Source organism: Mus pahari, chromosome 15 (assembly GCF_900095145.1).
Source record: "Mus pahari chromosome 15, PAHARI_EIJ_v1.1, whole genome shotgun sequence".
Lineage (NCBI taxonomy): Eukaryota > Metazoa > Chordata > Mammalia > Rodentia > Muridae > Mus > Mus pahari.
The window spans coordinates 50,774,063-50,801,939 of record NC_034604.1 but is presented as its reverse complement, the minus strand read 5'-3'; the positions used below and the strand labels follow the sequence as shown (position 1 = coordinate 50,801,939).

Below are 27,877 nucleotides of genomic sequence, written 5' to 3'. Positions count from 1 at the left end.
GGCTGTCCTGGAACTCACTTTGTAGACCAGGCTGGCCTCGAACTCAGAAATCCGCCTGCCTCTGCCTCCCGAGTGCTGGGATTAAAGGCGTGCGCCACCACACCCGGCCCTCTCTTGATAAGACAAAATCTGAAGTTATTCTTTTATACACACACACACACACACACACACACACACACACACACTGTGATTGCCTGGACTCAGCCCACTGCTAGGACAGTGGTTCTGACGACCACTCTTCCAAGGAAGCCTACATCACCTTGTACAGATAGATCGCTGGCAACATCCATTCCTAAGGATGGAGAATCTGCTATACGCTCTTGGGACATACGTGTGTAATAGTCACCTTTGCCCAGAAAACTCAGGAAGTTAGAGATCAGCACAACAATGCAGTGATTGAAATAAAATACCAAGAAATGGTGGAAATGCAGTAAAAAGACTTTCTGAGTTTGGTCCTCCTTGATCAGAGAGATGTGATTTTTTTTTCAAAGAGGGCATGGTTAGGTTTCCGTATTCCTATTTCCTTTACACAGACCTAGCTAACTGGTAAGAATTGTGTGAACAGTTTAAAAAGCTGTTCCTGTGAGTCAAAGGTTTAGTTAAATTGAAAACGAGAAGTATTTTCACACGTATCAGCTACCTGCAATAAGAGAATATAAAGCTAGGGAAATGAGGATTAAGGACTTTTTATCAAAAAAAAGTGACTTTTTTTCTTTTAAGACACTATAGGAATATAGTTTCAACGTGTGCCCTGGATTCAGTGTAATCTTCAGGTACCCAACAGAGAAATTACAGACAGAGCAGGGAAAAACTACACATAGTGCAGGAAAAGCTACCCACAGAGCAGGAGGAAGCTACTCATAGTATAGGGAAAGCTACCCACAGAGCAGGGAGAGCTACACATAGAACAGGGAGGGCTATAGAAACCAGGGAGAAACTCCATAGTATGGGGGAGCTCCCCACAGAGCAGAGAGAGGTGCACATACATCGAGGAGAGCTACACAGAACAGAGAGGGCTCCTTACATACAGCACAGAGAGCTACTCATGGAGAAACCACCTTACACCTTGCCTCTCGCTGTTTAATATGGTCAAGACTTGCTTCTGAGACAGAAGAGATGGCTCATTGTTAAGAGCAGTCCTCTTCCAGAAGACCAGGGCTCAATTCTCAGCACTCAGGTGCCAGGTTACAACTGCCTGTAAGTCGTTTCAGATTATCCCACAATCTTCTAGCCTCCATGGCCTCTACTCACATGATACACAGACATACATGCAAGCAAAATACCCATATACATAAATAAAAATAAGTAAATCCTTGAAAAATATTTAATACTTGTATATGTGTTAATTTCCTATATATCACTGTATTAATTTTTGCATAGGTATGTGACTATATACATTTGTTCATATATGCCAGACTTGGGTAGAGCAATGCTGTACTCTTACTATGCTTTGTTTTCATTTGGAATATTCATCCAATTAAAAGCAAGAGAGCTTTGCTTTAGAATGTCCATCAGCAACTCCTTATGGCAGTGGGTAATTTAACTATGCCACCACAGGGGGTTTAAGTTGATTTGAGGAAATTCTGAGGTGGATCTTGTTGTGTTTGGAGCACCAACAAGCTTCTCTCTCCATCAAAGTCTGTGAGTGCAGTCCAGGGAGTAAGGCTTGTAGACCACAATCAGACCATGTGCTGACTGAGTTGTAGTGGATTGATAGCTTCATTGTCACTGAAGAGCCTGAATGTCTTCAGAAGGAGCCCACACTTTTCCAGCTCCACAGTTTGTCTGCTGCTCACAGCTGCTCAGCCCTCTCACTGGCTTTCAGTGCCTGCCTACTGTTGACAGAGATGGGATGCTTTCTTCCACCCAGTCTATATATGTCTTTCTACCAGCATTGGTCTTTGGGGAGCCTTCTAGGTGAGCCTAGTGATTTCCTCCCTCTTGTTCCCAATCAGGCAGGCGAGGCTGATCTATAAGCACAGAGTAAATGGACCTTCAGAGTAACAGTAGCTATGTGTCCTTCCCTTGTGTATAACTGCTGCTAGCCACACATTACCTTGACCTTTGACATGGTCACTTAACAGACCTTCCCTTCAAGCTATCTGCCTCCATTAGGCCCTGTGGCACCACCCTGACTCTGCCAGCCATTCCGATGATGGGTCAGATGGCCAGAAGCCGCAGCGACCCTGCATCCTGCAGTCAGTCGGCCTTGTGATCTCCTCTTGGTTTGGGTGGCTAATTTGGCAGTTGTTTCGTTACTTAACGCTTAGCTACAAAGAAGCTGTTTTAAGGTATCTATTAAATTCACAGCTTGCTTCATTAAAAATCACTTCATTAAAAAAGCAAGCCAACCGAAGTGTTCACATGGCCATGCCAGATGGAAGGAAGCGAAGTACCCGGTGCCTGTGCGTTCAGCCCTTTCGTTGATGGTAAAGGATTAATTTGGGGGAAAAACCAATTCCCTGAATAAAAAGAGTTACATGAGAGGATTCTATTATTTTAAATTGCACTGACACTTGCAGTGAACTTGGGTTAAGATATACCATGTAATCCACATTTTCATTAAGAACTGGTTCCTCTCTCTTCTTCATCCCACCCGGAAACTTCAATGGGATGAGATTTACAGAGACAGAAAACACCAAGAATTGTTGCATGTGACTTTATTTTCACTTTTCTGTGTTTCAAAAAGCAGAATGGAGGCAGAGTGGAGCCGGCAAACAGGTGTGCACCTACTAGCCAGACGTTAGCAGCAGCCCTTCCTAGAGCAGCCTCTTAGCAGCAGACAAGATGTCTGTGCTCTTCTCAAATCCATCCCTACACATTCCCACATGGCAAGAAAATCCAGCCAGGTTTTCTTTAAACGCATCTGGACAGAGAAAAAGAGGAGTCAACACAAGGAGATTGCACTCCCATGGCTGACTCCCAGTGTGCCTGTATGAACAGCAAACGTGGCTGTTAAGGACTTGAGTCTTTAAAAGGCAGACAATTAAATGTTATTACATGGGAATTGGGGAGGTGGAGGGAAAGCTGCCCCTGGACTGTTAGCAGGAGAGCTTTGTAAAGGGGAGTCCAAGAGAGGAACAGCGAAATGTCACCAACCGCTGCAGCTGATAGTCATCTTCCTCCTAAATCCTGCTGAAATAACAAGGCACAGTTAACTCTCAGGAACTGCCTGTGCAAGATGCAAGGCACCTGGCAGAGCCAAGGAGAGGCATAAATTGTAGGCGGCATGTACAGAGAACGAATAGCAGTCCCTGCTGAGGGCCCCTGCCAGGCCTCCACGCGCCTCTGCAGTCCTAAGTCAACAACTAGCTTTTAATTATGAAGAAAGAATGCATTGCTTTACAGAAATCCATTGAGAAATATTGGGAGTAAGTTAGCTCCTGCCTAATGGACAACTGTTACTAGCAATAGGAATTGCTAATATGGATATTGTAACTTCTCTTTGCCATAGACAGTGGAAGAGTGTTCCGTCTGTGATGAGAACTCAGTACTTTAGTCCCTGGTGATATTCTGCTGTGCCCTATTGTGCTGAGAGCCTTACTTTCCGGAATAGACCTAGATTAATTAATTTACTTTGAATCCACCTATATTTTAACTTTCAGGAGTTCATACCCCAGTTTTTTCCCCCTCCTATTGACCCAGGCAAATAGAAAATATTATGTTATCCTATCTCAATGTCTCCTATATTCCTACAGTAAAAAAAGCTTTATCCTACTTTGTAGATAAGGAAGCTGTAACTCAGAGGTAGTAAGATACTCTTTCGAGATCTTAAACTTTCCTTAAACTTCCAGCCTCAGGGCTAGTGAGGCAGAAGAGTCAGCCAGGCCCTCTCTCACCAAAGCCCACGTGGTTTCTACATATCTGGTGTCTTGGACCAATTGGGACTGCTATAACAAAATATTATAAACTAAGGTGACTTACAAACAATATGCATTTATTTCCTACACTTATGGAGTCTGTTAAATCCATGATCAAAGTGCCAGGATGGTCAGGTTTGGAAAGGGCCCTCTTCCATTGTTGTAGTTTGTTGATTTCTTATGACATCTTCAAATGACAGGAAAGATCTTGCTCTTGGTGGTCTCTTCTGTAAGGGCACTTATGCCAATTATGAGAGTTCTAGCCTCATGACCCAGTCACCTCCCGAAGGCTCCACCTCTAAACACCACCAACCTGGCTGTTTGCTGGTCCTTCTCCCTTTGCTCATCAGCACATGCATGAGCACAGGCAGAGCCCACAGCTTCCTTACCAATCACCAGGTGTTCCACAGAAATGACGGTTGACGATATAGCCATTGGTAGAGCAGGGCCTGGCAGGTAAGGCCCTAGGTTCATCCCTGATACAGGGGATAGAGGCAGGGCTAAGAGGAGGGAAGGGAGGAGGGAAAGAGAGGGGATGAAAAACAGAGAAACCCTGTCTCAAAAAACAAAAACAAAAACAAAAACAAAAAACAAAACAAAAAAACATTGTTAATGAAGCCTGGTTTCCTATTGATACTCAGTTGTCTATTAAATCCAAAGCTGGTTGTCAAGAGGGAAGAATGTATAGATGGAACTCCAAAGCCTTTTAGGGAAGTGGAGCTAATTCAGTATGACAGTATCATCGTGAACATATGTCATTACATACTTGCCAAACACATAGAACGTTTAACACCAAGAGCAAACTCTGGGGTCACCTATGGACTTTGAGTAACAGTGGCGCGTCAGTGTAGGCTGATTGATTGACACGTGTGCCATTCTGTTCGGGAATGTTGATGATGGCAGGCATTAGTTCCTTTTCTCATTTCTGCGACAGAAGCAACTTAAGGTTTACAGTTCATTAGGGCAGAGAAGGCCTGCTAGCAGGGCCAGCTCCGGCCCAGTGCAGGAGGAGCATAAAGCTGTTTGCTCTCCTCATGGCTGACCAAGAATTAGACCACACAAGCTGGAACTGGGGTCAGGCTATCACCTACGAGGCCTGCCTCCCCTCAAGCTGGGCCCCGCCTCCTAAAGTTCTACAAGCTCCCAAAACAGTGCTACTAGCTAGGCACCAAGTGTTCAAACATGTGAAGGGCGTGTGTTGCAGTGGATATCGGGAGTGGGAACAGTGGAATGTGGGGATCCTGGAGTTCCTATTCTACTTCTCTATAAACCAAACGCTGCTCTAAAATATAGTCAATTTTATAAAGAAAAAATCCCTAGGCCAGCAGCATGGCTCAGTGGGTAAAGGTCCTTGCACAAAAACCTGATAACTGCCTTCAGTCCCAGGACCCACACAAAGGTGGAAGGAACTGTCTCCAAAAGTCGTCCTCTCACCTCCACACCTGTTGTGGCACTCATGCCACACACTCACAAATAATAGTTGTTATTATTACTATTCCCAAAATGTACCAGATTGAGTGCTGGGATAACCGAGTGGCATTTTGCCCTGTCTCTTACACTCTAATCTAATTGAGAAATAGAAGTTAGCTCTACTAACTCATGCAGAGGTAGAAACGGTTGTTCTTCATTTCCAAAGGGCTTTGCCTATCCCTTCCTGTGTCCTCTCACCCAGTTACTCTTTCTCCACATTTGAGTCTCCCTTTCACTGAATCATTACGTCACTGGTTTCCTCTGAAAGATGCATTAGAAAGCCAGGAAACTCGACAGTGTGCAGAGCCTTGCCCATCCTTCTGTGCCCGGTGGTGGCCAAGCACAGTGAGGTTGAGTTCTCCAAAGATGCTCACTGGGATAACTCCCTTTATCAAACTTTGTTTCGCAACCCGTGAAAAACAACCCAGAATTTCCCCTGTTATTACTTGTGTAACTGCCTCAGTGTCTGCTTCCTGTTCTTGACAGACAGAGCTGGTCTGGGGAAAGATAAGAGCACCCCCTAGCCTGGTCTCTGGGTCCTCAGCTGTGCCTTCCCTCCTGTTATTCACCATGCATGCAATTCTTCCCTCCTGTTATTTACCATGCATGCATTTCTACACTTGCCTTCTCTGCTGCACAGCTGCCCTCGCTCCAAAAGCACGGGAAGCTTGGGAGCTTATTGGGATAGCCCTTGCTTTATAAGGCCAGCATCACCAAGTTAGAGGGACAGATTGCTCTGCTGGCACATGTGAAAAACACAAGGCATGTTGTGTGTGAATAACACAAATAACACAAAAGACAGGGAAATGTGTTTAAGCTTTTTCCTTCCTTTTTGAATTCTAAAAGATTAAGTTTGCTTTTATGCTAGGCCACTTGGGAGGATGTATAAACCTGTAAGACCCGGTGAAGACACCGACCGGATCGAGCAAGAAACAGTGTTTCCCACTCAGTGAGTGAGGGCTTTACCTTCAGGGATGATGCTAGCAACTGGAAGATGGAAGCAGTGTTGAGATTCAAATCTTGCAGGACCCGGAAGGGAAATGGCTGAGTTCATTCATACGAGACCCTGGCAGGGACATCATCATAAAAGGTGTAAGATGCAATGTACAGACACTTGCTAACTGGCCTGCCTCCCTCCAAAGGCTTGCTGTTTGCACATAGATGGTGTGAGAAAGGCCTCAAGAGATAGGAGTAAAGATGGCTCCATTATGTTCCTAATTGTGTGGCTTTAGCATCCAACCCCAGAAGTCACTCATTTGTCACAGATCATCTCCAGCTGCTGTAAGATATACCTGGTGTTCATCTGAACACAGCCTTATCAGGTGCAGGGTGATAAGGTAACAGGGCACACCTGCAAGGCTCGTCTTGCAAGATGGAGGTTTCTTTAAGGGAATCTATAGGAGGGGGCTTCAGGTGTTTTTAAACACAGCATCTTTCCAGTCTCCATGTTTTTAAACAGCTTTGCACATTGAAGTAGAATTCACATGTCATGAAATCCCACATTTAAATCGTACCAAGTCAGTGGCATTCGGGGTAACCAAAGAGCTGAATAACCATCACTGCAGCCAATATTAAAATATTTCCACTGCACCCCAGAGAGACATCACACAGTTCATCCTCCTGCACCTCCAGCCCATGGCTCTCACCCTTTGAGATTGGCCTCCTTGACTTGGCACAGGATTTGCAAGATCCAGCTTTGAATTCACAGGAACAAGATTGTGAGCCTCCTGGCTGTGGGTGCTCTTCTCTTCTAGATTGCTTGTGTTCACAGTGTCCTCCCAGTTACCTCCTGCCGTTGCCTGGGCCACCGCTCTGAGCGTTAACCGTTTTCCTACTCCTAGGCACAGCCACCTCCCCTTTAGCAGCTGGAAACCCGTTCAGGGATGGTAGTGGGTTTTCCCTCTGGAAGGTTGGCTCTCTCCCTATTGTGGTAAGATGATGAAACCTTGCTCATATTGTCTCTCATTTCATGGAAATCATTTATACACTGACTTTTTAATATTGTCAGAGTCCTCGCCATTCCTCCTCAGCTCCTTCCCTAAGTCCATTCCTTCAGTGTACTTGCTGTCTCATTCTACTGCATCGTGTCTCACAGAGTTCATTTCCAAAATCTCACAGTTTATGCCTTTCTTTGATCTTTGATTTTTTTACAGGGTGGGCAGTGTTCAGGGTCTAAAGAGAAATCCTACTCTCAGCCAGCCATAGCTATCACCCATCTCCAACTCATGAAACCCCAAAGAATCGCGCTGGACCAAGGACTATCTTAAGAAAATGTGGGGAGATAGTTTTGAACACTGCTTCTTACTCTGTCCTGTGTCTCTGAGATATTTTGAGAATCTGGTAAAAAGTTTATGTTCAAAACCAAGTTCAAACGGATGGTGGGTTTTCTCAAGCTCTTCGTTTGACCACAAGTCAAAGTGCCCCCATCTAGATAGTTGTGTAAACTGAAAAGGAACAGAGACATCTTTTTCCAAAAGTGAGTCCAGCACTTATAATAAAATATCTACAGTCTGAAAACTGAGAAAAGTTCTCCACACCTCCTAGCAGCTTCCTGTCACACAAGGAGGCCACGTGATGGCACGTGAACCACAGCAGTGGGTGAACTGCTGTCGTGGGCAAGAGTACTCCATGCAGTTATGCACATGCACAGGGCCTGGGTTAGTGATTAATTTGGCTTCTTCTATGGTTAACTTGGCTCTGCCATAAGGACACCTCTGGGTACATGTCTCAAGACCACTGAAGCTCAAAATGTGTGTGTGTCACCCAGCTGGAGTAGATGTTTCCCAGACAGCAGCTACTCATCCAGCCAGGGTCCTCCACACCCCTCCTACACATATTTGTCCCTGAAGTCATGACTCATGTTATACTTGAGTTCTCAGCCTTACCCCTTAAGAAATCTTCTCTGGGGGCTGAAAGATGACTCAGTGGTTAAAAGCACTCACTGCTCTTAACAGAGGTTGTGAGTTCAGTCCCCAGTACCCATGTGGGACACCGAAGAGTAACCTGTAACTCTAGTTCCAGCAAATCCAATACCATCTTCTGGCCTCTGCAGTCATCCATATACACATGGCACACGCACATACACACACACACACACACACACACACACACACCATACCACAGCACACCACACAATCTTAAAAAAGAATGTCTTCCCTGGGGCACCTCTAACTAGCAAAGCAATCTATAGTCATTGAACATAATAAGGTAATACCACCAAAATAACAAGCACTGCCCTTCCCTCTGTGACAAAGTGCCACATAGTCACCTGCTCTGATCATCTACACCAAATCCCATGAGAGATAAGCAGAGAGTCCAGGGAAGCAGGAAGAATGGATGGCTAGACAGTGAGTGAGAGGCTCTTCAGTGAGGTGCCTAACAAGGAGCATGTCTGAACTCTTGAAAGCTTGAGCCACTCCCATGGTGCAGGTGGAGATGTACAGCATCGTCCAAACTGCTCCTGCAGTAAGGGCTGCCTGTAAAAGTGACGCACAGAGTTATCCAGCAACATTAGGAGTCATCAGCATTGGCACAGCTCGTGGGTTTAAACATGGAGATTCTAGCCCTCTGTGTGCTAGGGTATGCCTACTGTCAGCGAGGCCAGCCAGTCTGTATCCTACATGTGTAGCTAGTAAGGCCTACTTTACTGTATTAGATGGGAAGATTCTATGCTACTCTTGTGTGTGTGTGTGTGTGTGTGTGTGTGTGTGTGTGTATCTATTTGTGTGTGTGTCTGTGTGTCAGTTCTGTTCATCTTAATTCTACCCAGAGATATTCCCTGTTTTGCAAGGATTTGTTTGTTTTCTCAGCCAATATTTATTGAGTGCAACTTAAGGATTCTAGAAAATAGGAATAGAGATGTGGACAGGCCAGGTGCATGCAATATTCTAAGAAGGGTTACATGCTAGGACAGAAGGATTTTTTTAAATGCATACAAATATCATTTCTGACAGTGAGAAAAATCATAAAGGAATCAAAACAAGTGCCTGTGAGACAGAAGGTCGGGGTGGATGTGTGTAGATCTGGGATGTCCTGTGAAGGAGGAGCTGTAAATGACAGTCAAGCCATGAGAGAGAAGCAGGGATAGAGGAGCTCCAGGCAGAAGGAACAAGCACGCAAAGGACCCAAGGCAGAAATGGGGAGAAAAGAGCTAGATGAAAGATGCTTAAACTTCTTCATAGACCCTTTGGCTGTCTGTGAGAGCCTTGTATTTTTAACTGCATAGCACTAATTACATAAGGATGTGAAGGAAATATATTACATTAAAATGTAGTTATCAAAATATTTAAAAGGCAGTGGTGCCGTGAAAGGCAAATTCTTCTTTATTAATACATTGTGTGGCAGACCAAGTAATTATCTTTGAAATAGCAGTATTTCAGACTACCTGCAACAGTTGTGATGTGATATGAAATATCTATGGCTCTGGGGATGACAAATGCTGCTAATGACATTGAGATTCTCTGCATGACTGAGTGGGAGACTCAACTGCAGTTAAGGGTCTGAAACCAAAGGTGAGATTTTTCCCCCCATCCAAAACCATAGATCCTGTGAACCTACTATTGACCCCTTGGGTCTGTGTATGTAAAAGCCCAAATCATGCAAGACTCTTTGGAGAATGTGGAGTTTGAAGCAAGAAAAGTGGTGCAGTCTCACCACTGTGTGGAAACTGGCTTCCAGGACATCAGGAATAGAAGAGTATAAAAGATGGCTGAGTAGCTCAGAAAAATAAAAAGGGAACTTGGAAAAAAGTAATAAATGGCATTGGAAGCCAGGCATAATGGCACCCGCTATCAGTCTCTGCACTTAGTAGGCTATAGCCAACAGTCCCAAGGGTGAGACCAGCTTGAATCAGCAGTGAGACTCTACTGGGGTCAGGGAAGGAAGCAATGGCATTAAAGAGACAGAACAATCCAAGAGATAGGACTTGCTCATAGACTGGCTATGGGGCTGGAGGACAGGAAGAAATGGGAGGTGACACTAAGCCCACTGACACTGGTGCTGCTACATGCTGGTGTAGCCCAAACTGGAAGGGGCATGGGTTCACTGGAGTGATGAAGGTTCGTTATTCCATTGTCTGCCTTATGATATTTGAGCTGTGTATTCCACACAGTAAACTACCATGCACACAAGTCCAGAGGCCACAGAGGGCCAGCCTGAGGGGTGATGTGCACGCTCCTTAGTTGATCCTGATGTTTTCAGTTCAGGTGGGAACCTGCAAGTTCTCCATCATCTCTGTGTCAAGTGGGGAGGGCCTTTTATCACCCCTGAAAAAGTTGAACCTTCTACTCCCTCTAAGGGAGACTCCCTAGAAGGGGAAGGAACTTGATAAAGGTCATGGTGTCAGAGAAAACTACATGGAGACAAATGGACAATGGCCCATCCCCTCTGCCAAGCCTGTGTCCTATCCACTGCCTCCTCAATGTTATCCATGCAGGAAAGAATGAAAAATGAGGATTAAGATTGCAGAGAGTGCAAAAGCAAGAAGTGGTGCTAAGAGAATAGAGGCCAGAGGCTTCACCTATTGGCTCCTCCACCATCAGGCAACTCGACTGCCTGAGGCTTAACTTTCTATCTGCAATGAGAATAATGGCACCAAGCGGCATTATTACACTCAGGAAGATGTTCACACAGGCACATGAGAAACGCTCAGTGCACAGCTCTGGCTAAACTAGAGCTGTTTAATTTTTAAATGGATATTTGCTATTGTGGATTTCTTAATTATTTCAAGGTAGTGTCCTCAAGAGAGAGAGAGAGAGAGAGAGAGAGAGAGAGAGAGAGAGAGAGAGTAATTGTAACCAAATGAATACAAAGGACCTTGAATAATTTTGCTATTTCATGACCTGTCAAGAAGAGAGCATTCCATGATCATTTTCATCTTAGAAAAAAGCTGAAATATAAACTACAGGTTTTTCATCTTACAATAACAACAACAACAACAAAAGTAGCTGTTTTAGAAATCAAGTGAGATTTTCTATATATGGCTGTCTTTAATCTAGACTAAAAGCAATGAACTTGATGACTTGGTGTTTGCACACAACAAAACACTTTCTTTCCAGTCAACTTAATTAGTCTAACTAATACCATAGGATCAGCCCTGGTCAGGGCTGCCGGCTGCTTATTTACTGGTTCATTTTCATTAAGTATCTAAGATGTCTCAGCGCTGCTTCCAGGTCAAGTCATGTATGAACAAACAAGAACAAAGTCCCTGGGGCCAGAGAGATGGCTCAGTGGTTCAGAACGCCTGCGCTCTTTCAGAGGACCCAGGGTTCAGTTTCCAGCAACTACACAATGGCTTACAACCACCCATAACTCCAGTTCCAGGGAATCCACCCTCTCGCTCTGTGGGTAGCAGGCACACTCACTACATACATGCAGGCAAAGACTCACCCACATAAACTAAAAAGGAGCTTTTTTGTTTTGGTTTGGGACAGAGGGGGTCTAAGACAGCATTTTTCTGTATAGCCTTGGCTGTCCTGGAACTCACTCTTCAGGAGCTGGCCTCCAAACCAGAGATCTGACTGCTTCTACCTTCCAAGTGCTAGAGTTAAAGGTGTGTACCCAGTCTAAAAATAAATAAAGAAGAAGAGGGGGGAAGGGAAGGGACAGGAATCAGAGTGGGGGAAGAGGAAGAAGGGGGAGGAAAAGAAGAAACAAACTCAGTGGTATTTTGGAAGGTTTTTTTTTCTCATATCACTTTGGATCTCTCTCTCTCTCTCTCTCCCTCTCTCTCTCTCATATTACTTGCTTATATATGACAATTTCTGGTTTTGTGTTTTTATGGGATTTCCATGTGTGTACCTCTGTGTTTTTTGTGTTATTTTCCTTTGACACTTTTTTTTTCTATTTGTTTGTTTTCTACTATTCTGGTTTGTTTGTTTGTTTTAGTTTTTAGATGCCTGTTTTCTAATGAGAAAAAGAAAGGGTATGGATTGGGGTGGAAGGGGAGATGGAAAAAATCTGGGAGGAGTTGGCAGAGATGAAACTTTAATCAGAATATATTGTGTGAAGAAAATCTATTTTCAATTTTTTCTTTTAAGAAAAAGCACTAGGGTATTGCTATAATAATACTGTAACTACATAAACAGAAGGAGAATTAGCCTCTTCTAGACATGAGCTCTGGATTGGTTATTCGACACAAAGTACTCAGCTCAGAAATCACATCTGCACAAACTGTACTAAATGTACTCAGCAGTTTGCATTTGTGTGTGTGTGTGTGTGTGTGTGTGTGTGTAACAATATGTTGTTGTGTTATGTAACAATATAAATGTCTTCAAGGAGGTTTTGCTGCAATGAGTAGTAACAAAGAAATAATGTTCCTTTCAGATAGTCATTCTGTGCCCTGTAGAAAATAAGCCAGGTGTTCACAGATGTGTGTATGTAGTGTGGATGTTTATACATGTGTGTGTGCGTGTGTGTGGCCAGAAGTGACGAACACCAGGTGCCTTCCTCTATTGCTGTCCCCACAGTGCTTGTTCAGAAGGGTCTCTTCACTGAACCTGACTGGCTTGACAGCCTGCCCAGTAAGCCCTGGGACCCTCCTGTCTCTGCCTCATGCCCTTCCCTTCCCCATCAAGCTTCCGGGTAACAGGAACACAAGCCATGCCCAGCACTTGAGATCCCAAATCAGGTGCTCATGCTTGCATAGCAGGTACTTGGCCTACTGAGCCCTATAAGCATTTTCAATGAGCTAAGAGTTAAATGACAAGGAGTTAACCATTCAAGAACATGGGTAACGGCTGTTCTCTGCAGGGGAAGCTAGTGAGAGACATAATCAGAACAGCGGGATGGGATGAGGTCTGACCCTGTATTTCCCAGCAGGGTGGATTTTATTAGACTGCTGGGGAATTGGGAATAAAGAGTGTGTTTGGTATTTCTAGATGACAATGACTATTGTTTCTGACTGGGCTGTATGGTGGCAGAGAGGGACTGGGGAGGTATTGTCTCCAGGCAGAGCCTAATAGGGACCCAGACTGACCTGGTAGCAATGAGGGTGGAATGAAATACACAGACCATAGCTGTCAGTTTGAGATATTATCGGCAGGACTTCCGGAAGAGCTACAAGAGCAGAGTAAGACACAGAAAGGAAACAGGGCTCTTAAGTGAATACGATAGCAGACTTGTCATTTACTGATAGAGATTTGGAAATAAAAGCTTGGATTGGTCCTGTTAGACGGATGACATTTGAGTTGTCTGTTAGTCATCTTACTGGTGATGTGGAGTGGGCTGTTGGATGTGTACGACTACAGCTTTGGAAGGAGGCCAAGGCTTGAGCAACCCTCTGATAAGTTCTGACTTCCGGCCTAGCTGCATGGACATCCGCAGTGAGTATCTCCTCAGCTCTCCCTCTGCCCAGCTCCAGCTGACCAGCAACTGCATGCACAGACCGCCTGGGTACTTAGGGACTCAAACACTGGCAGCAGAGTGTGGTCCTGTTGTTTCAGGCAAGGGAAAGAGCATGCGTTCCAGGTTTTATCTCCAGTTTTTAAACATGCAAAGGGTCTGACACCTCCTTTCATCACCCTGCACCTCCATGTCCTAGCTCCACAGACAAATAGAGACAGTTCAGCCTAGAATGTGTGCACTGCTAAAGTAAGTATCCCAAGAAGTGCAGGTCGGGTTAGGGAGTCTCCCAAGGGCCAAGAGAACGGGGCCCATTCAGACAAGCACCAGAGTGAGTGCCCACTGAAACCTTGCCTTCTCTGCCTCAATTCCAGCTCCAGAAACTGGTGTGTGTCCTCCTCCCAGTTTCTTTCATTCTCATGATGGCTTCCAATTAAGGAGATTTGTGGGAGGGATATAATGGATGGAACCTATTAGCCACCAAAATGTGATCTGGTTCTAGTGCAAAGTCGCCTACAAAGCATGCTTCCTAGCTCGGGGACTTAACCTTGGCATCTCAAGGCAGAGTCTACCGTACCCTCAAACCGACCCTCCAGTGAAGAACTGTGCTGGCCAGGCTTATGTCAACTGACACACAGACCAGAAGTATCTGAAAGGATTTGTTTGTTGTTTTTCAAGACAGGGTTTCTCTGTGTAGCTGTCCTGGAACTCACTCTGTAGACCAGGCTGGCCTCGAACTCAGAAATCTGCCTGCCTCTGCCTCCCAAGTGCTGGGATTAAAGGCATGCGCCACCATGCCCGGCCCAGGAGGGACCCTTAATTGAGAAAATGCCTCCATAAGATCCACCTGTAAGACGTTTTCTTAATTTAGTGATGAGGGCCCAGACCATTGTAGGTAGTGCCACTCCTGAGCTGGAGGTTCTGGATTCTGTAAGAAAAAGCAGGCTGAGCAAGGCAGTAAGGGGCACCCTTCTGTGACCCCTGCATCAGCTCCTCCCCTGCTTGAGTTCCTGTCCTGACTTCCTTCAGTGATGAACAGCAATGTGGAAGTGTAAGCCAGATAACCACTCTCTCCCCAACCTGCTTTTTGGTCGTGCTGTTTCGTGGCAGGAATAGAAGCCCTAAGACAGGAATTTAACATAGTGACAGTGTAAAACCATCTTAGAGGCTCATCCCAGCCAGTGAGTGAGACCATGTCACTGGTAGTGGGATGCTGTGCTAACTCCTGGAGTGCCTCAGGCTCTGCCCATTACAGTTGGGTTTCTCCTTGGTCTATTTGTTAGATGAACTTATTTCCAAAAATAGATCAGCACCATGGCTCAGGAACAAGTTAGTGATTAAAACAAGATTTCCATAGACAAGTGGGCAGCGCAGCTCACTGCTGGCTATTTCAAAACAAAGATTTTGTCTGCTTTGTGGGTTGGTTGGTTTGTTCATTTGTTTGCTTGTTTGGGCTTTTTGAGACAAGTTCTCCCTAGGTAGTCCCTGCTGACTGCTGCCTCCCAAATGCAGGGATTAGACATGAGCCATCACACCTGCCTGCCTTGTTTTTTTGTGGCATCAGAGAAAACAAAGCTGAAAGAAGCCATACAGATTAGTATCCACCAGCATTGATCTTGGCCTTCAAATGCAACTAACGACCAACCACACTTGGTGTGGTTGCATTTGAAGGCCAAGATCAATGCTGAGGAGTAAGATTAAACTGCTCAGCACTGGCCTTTTAGCTGCAAACACTGTCCACAGTGGCATGGTGGTGTCTCTCACCAGGGCAAGCACCACAAGCAGATATTGTTGTGCTGATAAGAACTGTTAAGGTATGAGCCTCTATTCTCTCCCCTCAGTTTTTGCTAAGGATGAGGAAGGATATGAGGAAGGATACGGTAGAATGGTTATGAGCTCACTCACTAGAACTAGACTACCTCAGACAGAAGCCAGGGCCACTCTGGTACAGCTTACCTTCTACAAAAATTGTGGTATGAATTATTATATGTCACATTTAAGATAATGCTGTGCATATATAGTAAGGGCTCAGGAGACAAGCTGCTATCCCTGGTTCAGGATGTGAACCGTGTGTGCAGCAAGCACTGCCCTGGGCACTGCACGTGTGGATGAAGCCCAGTGGGAAAATCAAGGCTGCTCACACCTTCCCTGATGCTTGCTGCATACTTAGGGCATGAGACACCACTACAGAATGGATGCCTTGCTCAGTGTAGGGTCAATGTAACTGACAGAGAAGCAGAAGCCATACGAGAACCAGAAAAGCAAAGGCACTGTAATTGAGATCAACCTTTTGCCTGTAAGGAATTAGGCCCAATGTGCATGATAATGTTGCTGAGATTAAACACCCAGAAATTGGACCTTATTCTGGTTAGATGAAAGAATTAACATCGATCAAAGCAGCAGCCCAGGAAATTTTGTAGAATTACATGATAACACCCTGTGCAGCCAACCATTCAGCAACGTGATATACATTCCCTAAACCCCAGCTTTGCACGCCACAGAATTAGCATGACTTATCATGTCTTCCCTACGTTTTTAAAAAAAAAAAAAAAAACATACACCTGTTCTCTCATACAGTTACCATTTGGTATAAAATACAAGTGTTAATATAGACAGCAAGGAACAAAAAGGGGAGGCTGGTTTGAATCCCACTCTGCCACTGAACTTGCTAACTATCCTTGGGTAGGTTATGAAACTCCCTGCTCCCCTGTGTCAGTATCTGTGAGGGGGCGACTACTGCAGGCTGAATTTCACACCAGTGTTCAATGGTGTTTGTACTGTGGTGCTGTGGACCAGCCAGACACCCACTTACCCCACCCCCACCCCGTCTGATACTCTTCAGTCTCCCTCTCCCCCCTCTCTGTTTCTCTCTGTGTCTCTGTCTCTCTTTCTCTCCTCTCCCTTCCTTTTCTCCCTCTCTAATGAGTTTGTGTGTATATATGTTCTATCAAAGCATGTGTAGATATAACTATATAGTCCATGTTCATTTCCAAAAAAACAGAATATATTTCATAAAATCTTAAAACCAGTCCTAATCTCATAATTCTGTGCCAAGAATAACTACTGCTTTGTCAAGTATCCCTCTAGTCTTTGTCCATATGATACACCATGTGTTAGTAAATTTAAGTTTCTATGTCTGCATAAATATATCTACATTCATAGGATCAGAGTATCTATTCTAACCAGAAGTTTTTCTACTCAGCAGTATACCATGTGTATAAACAAAAGGCTGCATCATCACTTGGAATTACTGTTTTAAGTAAATTCTGGGATTTATTTCATATTGTTACAAGTTTCAGCTGATCAAACACTGTTACACACTCTGCTGGACTGAATACCTCCATGTTGGTTTATATAAGTGTTTGTCCATGTTTTCCTCAACAGCAGGTTACTGTGTCTCTTCCTGTTCAGAGAGTCCAGGGGCACATGAGGTTCAAAGAAAACTCATACTTCACTTAGCGGTACTAAGAATGCTTCATTAACACATAATAGAAAAGTAAGTGGGGCCTTCCCAAAATGGTGCTAGTAAAGTACAACTGGAGACATACCAAGTGGGCTAGATATTTCTCAGGGATACAGAAGATCAGGGAACAATTAGACTGCAAGCCACAGGGACCAGAGCATCAGAGTATCCACGGTTTTCACTTTTATGGAGGAAGGGGGGTAGTGAGGCTTGAACCCAGGGCCTTGGGCACGCTGTGCATTCACTGTGCCACCAAGCTGCTTCCTAAGCCCCTCTGTGTTTGCTTTGCTAGATAAATATGGGAGTAGGGAGATAGTCCCGTGGTTAAAGCACTTGCCACGTATGCCGGTGAGGACCACAGAACTTGATAAAGCCAGATCCAGCAGTACCCGTCTGTAATCCCACCCCCAGCCCTGGCGTACTCCAGGACGATGGGAGTCAGAGACAGGAAAATGCCAGCAGCTCGTGGACTAACAAGCTCTGTGTACTCACCAGTGTAAACTAAGCAACCCTGTCCCAAACAAGGTGAAAAGAGAGGACCAACACCCACAGCATCCCTCTGACCTCTACTCATGCACCATGGTGTGTACACACCTACACTCACACACTCAAAGAAATATTAAATAAATAAATAGAAATCTTACATATGTTTATCAAGTAAATACTGGTTCATAAATACTTGCTGTCATAGCTAGAGCATCCCTTGCACAGGACATTGTCAGAGACCACATAGATAAGTAAAATAAGTTAGTGTTAATAAAATATGTCCAGCTAGGTGTGGTGGCTCACCCCTTTATTCCTGACATTTGGGAGGCAGAGACTGGTAGATAGATCTCTGTGATGAACTAGAGGCCAGCTTGATCTACATAGCAAGTTCTAGGCCTGCCAGAGATACATAGACCTTGTCTTTAAATAAATAAAAACATGTCCACAATTCCCCAGTAAAGGAAAGGGAAGCTGTGGTCAAGGAAGCAAACCATCCTCTACACATGTGTAGCATGTTTGCTGAGAACCCTGTTCCTGTAAACGTGGGTGCAGAGGTGAGCGTATGGACTTTCTGTCTGCTTCCAGAGAAAACCCAACTCTAAAGGGACTGCTGTGCTAGACCTTAAGTACTGTTGTTTTAGGAACCTAAGTAATGTCTTGCTATTTAAATTTTCAAATATTTTACTATAACATATCTGGGTGACAGTGGAGAGAGCCTGACCAGCCATCTCCTCACTTTGGCCTCTGTGTCACTTGGTGCAATCGTTTAACCTTTCAGAGTCTGTACAATTGAGATAATAACAGCCTAATTCTATCCTCCACTTCTTAGGGGTTATGCCAGTATTTAGGCAAGAAAATGTTAGTTAATGAGAGCTCTCTGAAGCTTCTGAAGTGTGGGAGGTGACATGCCAGCACATGGCAGGGTTAATGGATTTGCACTTGATCATTTGGGTATCTGTGTTAAATATTCATAATGTGGAATTCATATCCACAAACGAGCGGACTCCTCCTTGTCTGTGTCCCCAAATTAATTCATGCCCACTTTGGGGCTGAGATTGACTTCTTTCAGCATCTCAGCCCAGCTTTCAAGGGGGTTATCACTAGAAGCTGATGTGCTGGGATCCCCTCCCACAGACACTGTTCTGTGCCTTATCCCCCTGCCCCTTCGACTTATTCTTGAGGTTCTGCCAGTCACACCCCAGCTTACCTGCCACCTGTGTGGCACCTGTGCATTGCTTCTGTCCTCACATATGACCCTGTCCTTCCTTCTTCGGTCATTCCCATGTGCCTGTGTCAGCCCATGGTAGGGATGCAGGGATTGCTGCACTGGCCAGATGGGATCTCCCCTCGGCACCCTGCAGGGCTCCTGTCTGGTGCCATCAAAAGGCAGCACTGGGCTTGTGCTGACAGACAGCGCAGGAACGTGTTTGTTGGGGGGAACAGTATGGAAGTGCACCTACCCCATCTATGTCCTACAGTACCTCACTCTCAGGGCTTGTTGGCCTCTTCTGTCACTACATGGGCCAGCTGCTAGAAACGGGAGCTAGAAAGGATCATTTGGTTGGGTTGTGCTTCAGGCTAATCTGTAGGAAAGCCACTGGGCTTCAGTACTGTGTATGATGACACCAATATGTAAATGCAGAATTGCATTGTAACCTACTGCAGACTATAGGCTGTGCTGGGGCATGCACTTCCCCACCTAAGGCAGTTGAGTGCACCTGAGTGCAACGACAGCAGCCCAAACTCCCTTCCTAGTCTTTCAACAAGAAACTCTCATCCTTGGTCTTTCTGCAGGTCAGAGGAGATCCTGAGTGAGGACATTAGGGGTCTGAAAAGCCAACCCAGGGACATTGCTAAGTTTGTGGAGTTGGGCCAGTGTTATTTTGTGCTAAGAGTCACCAAGACTGTCCTTGGATTCAGTGATTCACTTGGGCTCACAGGACTGGGCAAAGCTGTCACACTTGAGGTATGACATTACAGCAGAGGGATCCAGATTAAAAGGAGAAGCAGGACAAGGCACCTGGGAAACAGTCCAAACTACCAGATGTCCTTTCCCAGTGATGTCACCTGGATGTACTTAACATTTTTTTTTTTTGACACAGTCTCATATATAGCAGAAGATAGCTTTGAACTCATAAGCCTTCTGCCTCTTCTTCCCAGGTACTAGAACAATGGACATAGCCAACATACCCAGCTAGTTACACTTTCATTTTTAGCAGTCATTTGTATAACTATCTGTAAAATGTTGTCTATCGAGGAAGCTCACCAGAGCCTTAGAATCACTAGGGTCAATCACACAGGTTATAGGCTACCTGTGTAACTGACCTCGGCCACTTAGATCATAGACCCTCAGAACAAAAATAGGCATAAAATATGTATCACATTATTGGCATAAACTGTCTGGTTATGTGCCCTAAGGCCTCAGGCATACAAATGCTTATCAGTCAGACTATTATAAGGATTTAGATGTCTTTTCTTGAGAGCCAATCCAAAGCCAGTCCTGCAAACAGACTTTCTTAGGGATTTGCAGGATTTCCGCACCCAGGCCTGCTGAGCTAACCCCATCCTGCCCACATTCTCAGAGCCAATACACAGGGAAGCTGAGACTCAGGAGCACAAGGTCTCAGACCTCAGCTGTTAACTTCTGTAGTGCTCAGCTCCCCATCCCTACAAGGAAATACCTGAGGCAGTTAACTAATAAGGAAAAAAGTTTTATTCATGCTCATGTTTCTCACGATATAAGTCCAAGGATAACAGCCATAATGGTTTGGTCCTCTGATTAGGGCAGCATGGGGTCAGAGTATGTGTCAAAGCAGAAGTATCATCCTAAGGAGGCAAAGGACTTAACCCCACATCCCATGATGTCCTTCGAGGACCTGATTCTGGTAACCTTTGTAGCTGCCTCCCGTTTTGGCACCACCTCCCAAAGTGTCGCAGTACCTAATATCACCATCTCAGAACCAAGCCTTCACATAGGAAAATCCGGGGAACCACTCACTACAGAACATAGCAGAGTAACATTTCATCTACCCTCACAGGGTCATTGCCATTCCTAACAGTCACCATTGAACTCTTCTCATAGAAAGCAGGCCGTCCTCAGCATGGACTTTACAATACCCCCCACCCCACCCCACCCCACCCCCGTGTAGTAGGTATTATTCAAGGGGCAGAGGCCTGAGAATAAGCCCTCAGTGCTTCCTTATCATCTTAGGTGGGTCAAAAGCGCCTTTGCCCAGATCCTGAAGCAAAGACAGCTTGAGACTAGTGTGTCCCCACCCCTCACTGCCATCCTTCTCCTGACATGTTTGTCTGTCTCTTTCCCCCGCAGTGGCTTAGAAACCCTGGCCCCCAGCATGAGAAGCGGACTCTGTTTGGAGACATGGTGTGCTTCTTGTTTATAACGCCTCTGGCTACCATCTCAGGCTGGCTGTGCCTGCGGGGGGCCGTGGACCACCTGCACTTTAGTAGTCGGCTGGAAGCCGTCGGACTCATTGCTCTCACTGTGGCACTCTTCACCATTTACCTCTTCTGGACACTGGTGAGTATGGCCCGTGGCTGGGGTGTGGGTGGCTCAGGCTGGCGGTGCTGTCACCACGGGCTCCTTCATGTCTGCAGCCCCTCTCACCTGCCCAATTGACAACAGACCTTCAAATGCAGGCAGGACACACGTATATGGTTTGGAGGAGTTGGGGCAGGGGGGTTGCTGAGAACATGAATGAGAATGTACATACACACTGCAAGGAGGAGCACATCACATAAAGGAAAGTCAGGTTCCCAGTCCTCACGAGTCTGACACATGCCCTGTCCATTCCCCTCTGGTGGACTGGGACTCCAGCTGGTGTAAGGCGTGGCGCTTGCTTTCCTGCTGCTTCTCGCTCTTGCTGGGCTCCTTCGTGAGAGGTCATGAATGAGTTTCACTGCAGCCTTCTGCACAGATCATGACTCCTGCCTGCTGGCTGTTTCCTCCCTGCATCCTGACACCGCCCAAAGTCTTTGCTGGACATGGCGCTGCGCTCTGCCTGATCATCGTTCCGTGTGTTGGGATATTGACTCTGCAGCGCATGAAAGCACTAATTTATCTCTAGTTGAGAAGACTTTTGCTGCCACTGAAGAAAAGCCATTTCCCAATAAGTGTTCCTGCTGTGTATGAGGAAGAATAGTTAAGCCTCCCCTTCGCCCTGCATTTGACTTTGGGCAGTAAGCTGATTGCTGAGGCACCCATTGGAAGCACCCACAAAGGGAACCATTTGCTCCCTCTTTGTGCTGTCCGGTGGGAGCTGGTGGGCTAAAGAAGAGGCTGCTTCAAGAATACCTCAGGGCCCAGCCTCCCGCTTCCTGGTGTGACTCTCCTGTGTGGGCACAGCTATCATCTGGTCACATCCTATTGTTATTCAGTAGTATTTCCCGTCAAAAGTGCAGCACCCTTCCCACATCCCCTGGCACACTGTCAGCACCTCTCACTGTTCCCAGCTCCCCCTCCCTCCCTCTTCCTCCCACTGCCAATCAGACCCTCTCTTCATCTCCTTCTTACTCACTGTGAGCTCTTCCGGCTCTGGCGCTCCTCTCCCATAGTGATGTTCAGACAGTCGGGGACACATTTCAGTCTCGGGAAGAGGGACATGACTTGAACCATGAAGAAGCTGGGTGTGTTCTGATGCCAAGAACTCAATGAGACTTCTGGTTGATATGGAAATTCTATTCCCAGCTAAGGAAACCCCACATCAAACTATTTGTCTCCTCCTTTAATGGTTCACACTTTTAAAGTGTGTCCTGCTTCAATATCAATCAAACAGGGAAACTAATCCCAAGTTTTCGTTGTGATGAGAGAATGGTTAGAAATATGGCAGGAAGCAGGGCTGATGTGTAAGAGAACATAGTACAGTGGAGCTGAGTTCAAACCCCCAGCACCCATATCAAGTGTGAGGTGTGGCTCTGCATGCCTGTGACCTCAGGGTAAGGCAGGCAAAGGCAGACAGAACACAAAGCTCTCGGGCCACTCGGCCTAGCTGCACAGATGAGCCTCCGCTTCAGCAAGAGAGATTTTCTCAAGGCAGAAAATGAAATTTCTAAAATGAAAGAAATTATTGCTAATCCTGGGTTGGGGTTATCTTGAAGATTAAGTACCATAAGATCTGGTGACACGTCTAAGCACCCACCATGGGCTGACCCAGGGGTCATCTTCCTGTGTCTTCCCTGCTCCTTCAAATTCCACCTTCTCATAGCCCTCCAGAAAAATGCAGAGTAGCAAGAGAAAGGAATGACTCTCCTCTGTCTTGACTGGTGTGAAAAACACACACACACACACACACTGTGGAGTCGGCTCAGCAATAGGTTACTGAATATAGAATAATTCCTTCCCAGATAAATGCTGTACTGAGCAGCCCTGGCAAAGGCCGTAATTCAGGAGCTGACAGCACTTGGAAAGTGCCCTCCGGCAGCAGCCCATTGTAAACAAGCTGTCAAGCTTAAGGAGAATATGCTGTGAAAATGTCTCGATAAACAAACACGGCAGCAGTCCAGGCCTGGCTCCTCACAGGGGCCATTCCTGGAAGAGCCTCTCAGCCAGGTGCTGTGTGTGACAAGGGACAGGCGCTCACGCTACAAACCTCAAAGTGCCTTTGATAACGCATGGCCACAAGGGCCCTGTCATAATGCAAACTCAGAGGCCTGCACAGGCAGTCTGCTGCGTCCGAGAAGCCCACCTTGATTCCAAGAGGCCACGCCCTCAATAGTCTCCATGCCTCGTGGTTTAAGGCAGAGATTCTCAACCTGTGGGTCTTGACCCCTTTGGGGATTGAATGACCTTTTCACAAGGTCACATATCCTGCATTTCACATATTTATACTATGATTCATAACAGCACCTCTGCTGCCTTCCTGGAAGGGAGGCATGGATGCTGAAGCCCCCTTCTTCCAACCTTCATGTGGTCAGAGCCCCCCCGTAAACAGACCCCATCCAGGGTAGAAGTTCGGTGTCCTTTAAGTGAATAAATACGCAGATAAACTTTGGAAATCAATCCATAAGCAATCGTAATTTTAAAATAATAATCCTATGCATTTTCTTCCTACCCTCTCCTTACATTAAGATCTGAATGAGGTGCTTCATTTTTCATCCCAGCAGCTCTCCAGATAGCTTTTCTCGATTCTCTTCATCCCTCTAAATTAAACTTCACTTTTTCCCCACTCTGATACTGCATTGTAAGGAAGGGGATGTCTTAGAACATCTGGAAACAGGAGCAAATATTAGCCTGGAGCCATTGCAGACCTGTGGTCTCCTCTGCCTTGTGTTCAACTTCCTTTATCTCCCTCCGCCCCCACCCCCCGGAGGATCTTCAAGATGTTCTCCTTGATTGAATTTGCCTGCAGACTTTGGTCGTTAACAGTAACTAAATAGATTAATATAGTCTCATCTGTTTATCTGTTTGTCTACACAAGTGAGCTTCCCCCCCCCCTTTAATTTCCTGATCACAGAACAAGGAAACCTGCTAAGTCCTTGACTCCTGGTGTCCCTTGGAGCAGTACTGCTCAGGTTAGGTGTGCCTTTGGCTCACCTAGAGATCTTGTTAAGTCTGGGTTGGGGCCAGAATTTTCATATTCTAACAAGCTCCCAGGAGCTGGTCCACTGTCACATTGAGAGCCAGCTGGAAGGAAACAGCTCACTTTCTTCACTTTTCCAGTATCTTAAGAAATTGTCACAAAGTTGTTATCATCCTTCTCGTATTTATAACCTGTAAAGAGTACATGCAAGACTGCGCTAAGTGCTTTAGCAGCACCTCAGGTTCCCACTTTACACACAAGGAAACTAAAGCTTGTGAATGATGCTCTCACACACTTAGGCAGCTACTAGATTCAGGAGGGACACTCCAGCCCTGTGTGCCTGTCTGCTGCCTGCCTGTCCCCTCAGCCGCTTCTCACGTTGCTAGCTCTAGGGGCTGACCATGCACATCATTGAGGAGGGACTGCTGAGGACAGCATAGGGAAGCCCTCCCACCATATGGGCCCCAAGAATGGAACTCCAACTCTCAGGCTCACCGGTAGGAGCCTTGCCTTCTTGAGCCATATCCCAGCCCTCACCCTCAACTGTAAAAGTATGTCTTCAGCTGAGCTTGGCGGCACACACCTTTAATGCCAGCACTGGGAGCAGAGGCAGGCAGATCTCTGAATCTGAGGTCAGCCTGGTCTACATCAGTGAGTTCCTGGCCAGCCAGGGTGACATAGTGAGACCCTGTCTTTTCTCTGTTTTAAAAAAAAAAAAATTACACCTTCAAAACACCATGTGAATTTTCTGGGCAGGCCATCGGTTTCTGCCAGCTTGTTCTAAAACAAACAGCTTGTAAGTCTCATTCTAGACACTTAGATAAAAAGCATGCACTCTAAGGTACAGTGAGGCCCTGGAGCTTCAGCAGGACTCTGGTCAGAAAGCATGGATCTTCTGACTCATTCACTTGACAGATTCCAGCAACTTCCCAAGTGTCTAACACTGTGAGAAGTGCTGGACCTGCAAAGATAAATACAACATGAGCTCTGCTCCCCATACACTTGGAATCCATGGGGAGAGACAAGAAAATATGCTATTGACCTCGGGACTCAATACCATGGTCAGGCCAGAGCACAACCTTGCAGACTGTCACAGCACAGGACGAGAGGTGTCCTTTATTTCTGACTGTGAGTGGTGTCCTTTGCACTGTGCAGTGTGGATCCTGAAGAGTTCATGAAATCCCAGCACCTCTCCCCTCTAACGGAGCAGCTGCATTGTCTGGGGTTCACAGCTGGACAGGGCCTGCACCCGACTGAGGCTTCGGCTGCCAGGGCACTACCACTAGGGAACAAACCCCAAGGCAGAGGGAACTTCATTTTCCTACTCACATTCTGATCTCTCCAGTATGTAATGGAGAAAAGGAAGCAGTGTGCCAGCCCTAGCAGGGGTCTTGGTGGGTACCGAACACCCAGCACTCAGCTGTTTGCTGGAGACCCCTGCCCCGTGCCCCCTTGTCCCAGTCCTGTGTTTAAATGACATGTTTACTTCTTGAATTGGCTGTCAACCTCTGCCACTGTTGATTCTCTCATCCTTCTCTCCCACCCCAGGTGTCATTTAGGTACCACTGTCGATTGTACAATGAATGGCGTCGGACCAATCAGAGGGTGATTCTCCTCATTCCAAAGTCTGTCAACGTACCTTCTAACCAGCAGTCCTTGCTGGGGCTCCACTCAGTCAAGAGGAACTCAAAGGAGACAATTGTTTGATGTCTGTGTGGTCAGTTGGTGGACTCGTTGTTTGGGGTTTGGAAGTCTCTGTACTGGGGCCATGTGCTGAGCCACCCCAAAGCCCATCCTTTAGTCTTTGGGTCATCTGGAGCCATGTTACCACATTGCCTGAGTGAAGAGCTCGGCCAGAAGGAAACAATGCTGTTTGACTTCGAAATCATGGATGCTGCACTCATATGATACTTGCTAAGCTGCCAAACATGTCTATTTAGCAGATACTGTATGGAATTTTCTGAACACCTCTTGAACATATGAGGAAGGTTGTCCTGCTGAGGATGCGATTCAATTCTTCCTTTTTTATTACTATCTCAGATATATATATATATATATATATATAAATATATAATTTAGATGATAATCAAAATTGGAAAGCCAATGTACAAACTGGTTTCTTGGTTTGGATGGGTTTTATTTGGGTTAGTTTATTCATTTCCCCAGTTTCTACTGTGGATTCTTTGGTGGCTAACTTGATAGCCTGAGTGGTCTTTTTCATCTCTTTTATGTCCCTTATTCAAATTGTTCAGCATAATTACTGCAGAACAAGTCACATTGGAAGGGTGTTTTGTACTAAACCTCATTCATTTATTCAGTTTTTAAAGGGAAAAAAGGCGTGGCAGCTCACCACTCGGTGAGCTGTTTATTTAAATATTAAGGAGGAAGCCGGCAGTGAGGAGCTCCCTCCTTCCCACTTGTTTGGTACTGACAGCTGATAGAAGCTATTTTCTAATAATAAATATCTGGTGTGTGAAAGGCAGACCTTACTGATGCAATACTCTTTCTTTTTTAATTCTTAAAACCTGTATAGTCTCCCAACATGAAAAGGCAAGGCTGCTCTGGCTCCTGCCTCGCCTCAGCTCCTTCGGCTTCTTCCGGGAACCAAGCATCCGGCTTCTAGGACCCCTAAACCTGTTTTGCATATCAATTAGCATTCCCATTGCTCTACTGAGGTAGGTGTGACAATAGAGCCTGTCCTCACAGCCTAGCGCTCAATCGCTCAATCGAAGACCCTTTTGTCAGATTTTTAAAAAGAAAAAAAAAAAAAAAAGTGTGCCACACACCGCTCCTTTTCCCCAGCCACGAGCCAGTTCTGTCACAGGCCAAAATAGACTTTGTGTCTCCCTTTTATCCGACACAGCATAGATGTCTGACCCCTAGCCAGCATTGTGTCCTAAAGCCAGGAGCGGATGTCTTTGAGACAAGAACAGACAGAGGCAGCTCCCAGGCTCCCACGCTCCCACCTGTCCACCCACTCCTACATGCACAGGGTGAGAAGGCTGGCCTGGCTTAAAATATGGACCTCTGGAACATGACCCACATTCTGAGTACCACTCGAGCGCCCGCCTTCAGCTCCCTGAGTGGGACGGGACGGCAGGAGTGCGGAGGCGAGGAGGGTAACGATTTTATCTGCAGATTGACGAAGCCGCTCCAGCTGTCCCCTCTGTGGGCCAAACCCTCCTCTGCCAGGCTGCTCTCCGTGCTGCCCAGAGAGGGAAACAGCTGTACAATCTTCGCTGCTAAACTCGGATGCGCTTTATGGCTTTTGACAATGGGTTTCCTCCCCACCAGGCTTCACTCCGACACTCCTATCCCAGCAATATAGGTCTCGGTCCTCCTGTTTACACGGCCCTGCTCACCCCTCTGGGCTGTCATTCGCCGCCGCACCACCATCAACTGTTTCTTAATTGACCTTTTTAAAATGCTGGACACCGCTGGCTGCACGCAGCTGCCGCACATTTAAATGTCCTCAGCAGAGTCCAGCCTAGAAGCCTGTGAATTGCTGCAGCGCAATATACTTGATAAATGATGTCCATCCAGCCTTGAGCCCTGAGCTGTCAGAGAATCCAGTGACACCTCTCAAGTGAGTGGTGCAACCTTCATGAAAGAAAGGTTCGTTCCCTCGCTTCCCTGCCTCCACTATGAATTAAGGAAGTGGTGGCTGAGATGTGTCCTGATAATTTTGCTGCTGTTATGAATCATAATGTAGATATCTGCAT

General features: G+C 46.0%; 1 protein-coding gene across 1 annotated transcript in view; it reads left to right on the top strand.

Annotated features, from left to right (window-relative positions):
* March3 (membrane associated ring-CH-type finger 3) overlaps nt 1–26,634 on the top strand; it is a 143,156-nt gene extending 116,522 nt beyond the window's left edge. The window contains exons 4-5 of the mRNA XM_021214934.2: nt 20,948–21,157; nt 25,704–26,634. Coding sequence (XP_021070593.1) covers nt 20,948–21,157; nt 25,704–25,862 — 369 coding nt within the window. The 3' untranslated portion in view covers nt 25,863–26,634. The remainder of the gene's footprint in view (nt 1–20,947; nt 21,158–25,703) is intronic.
* Nucleotides 26,635–27,877: the final 1,243 nt, after the last annotated feature.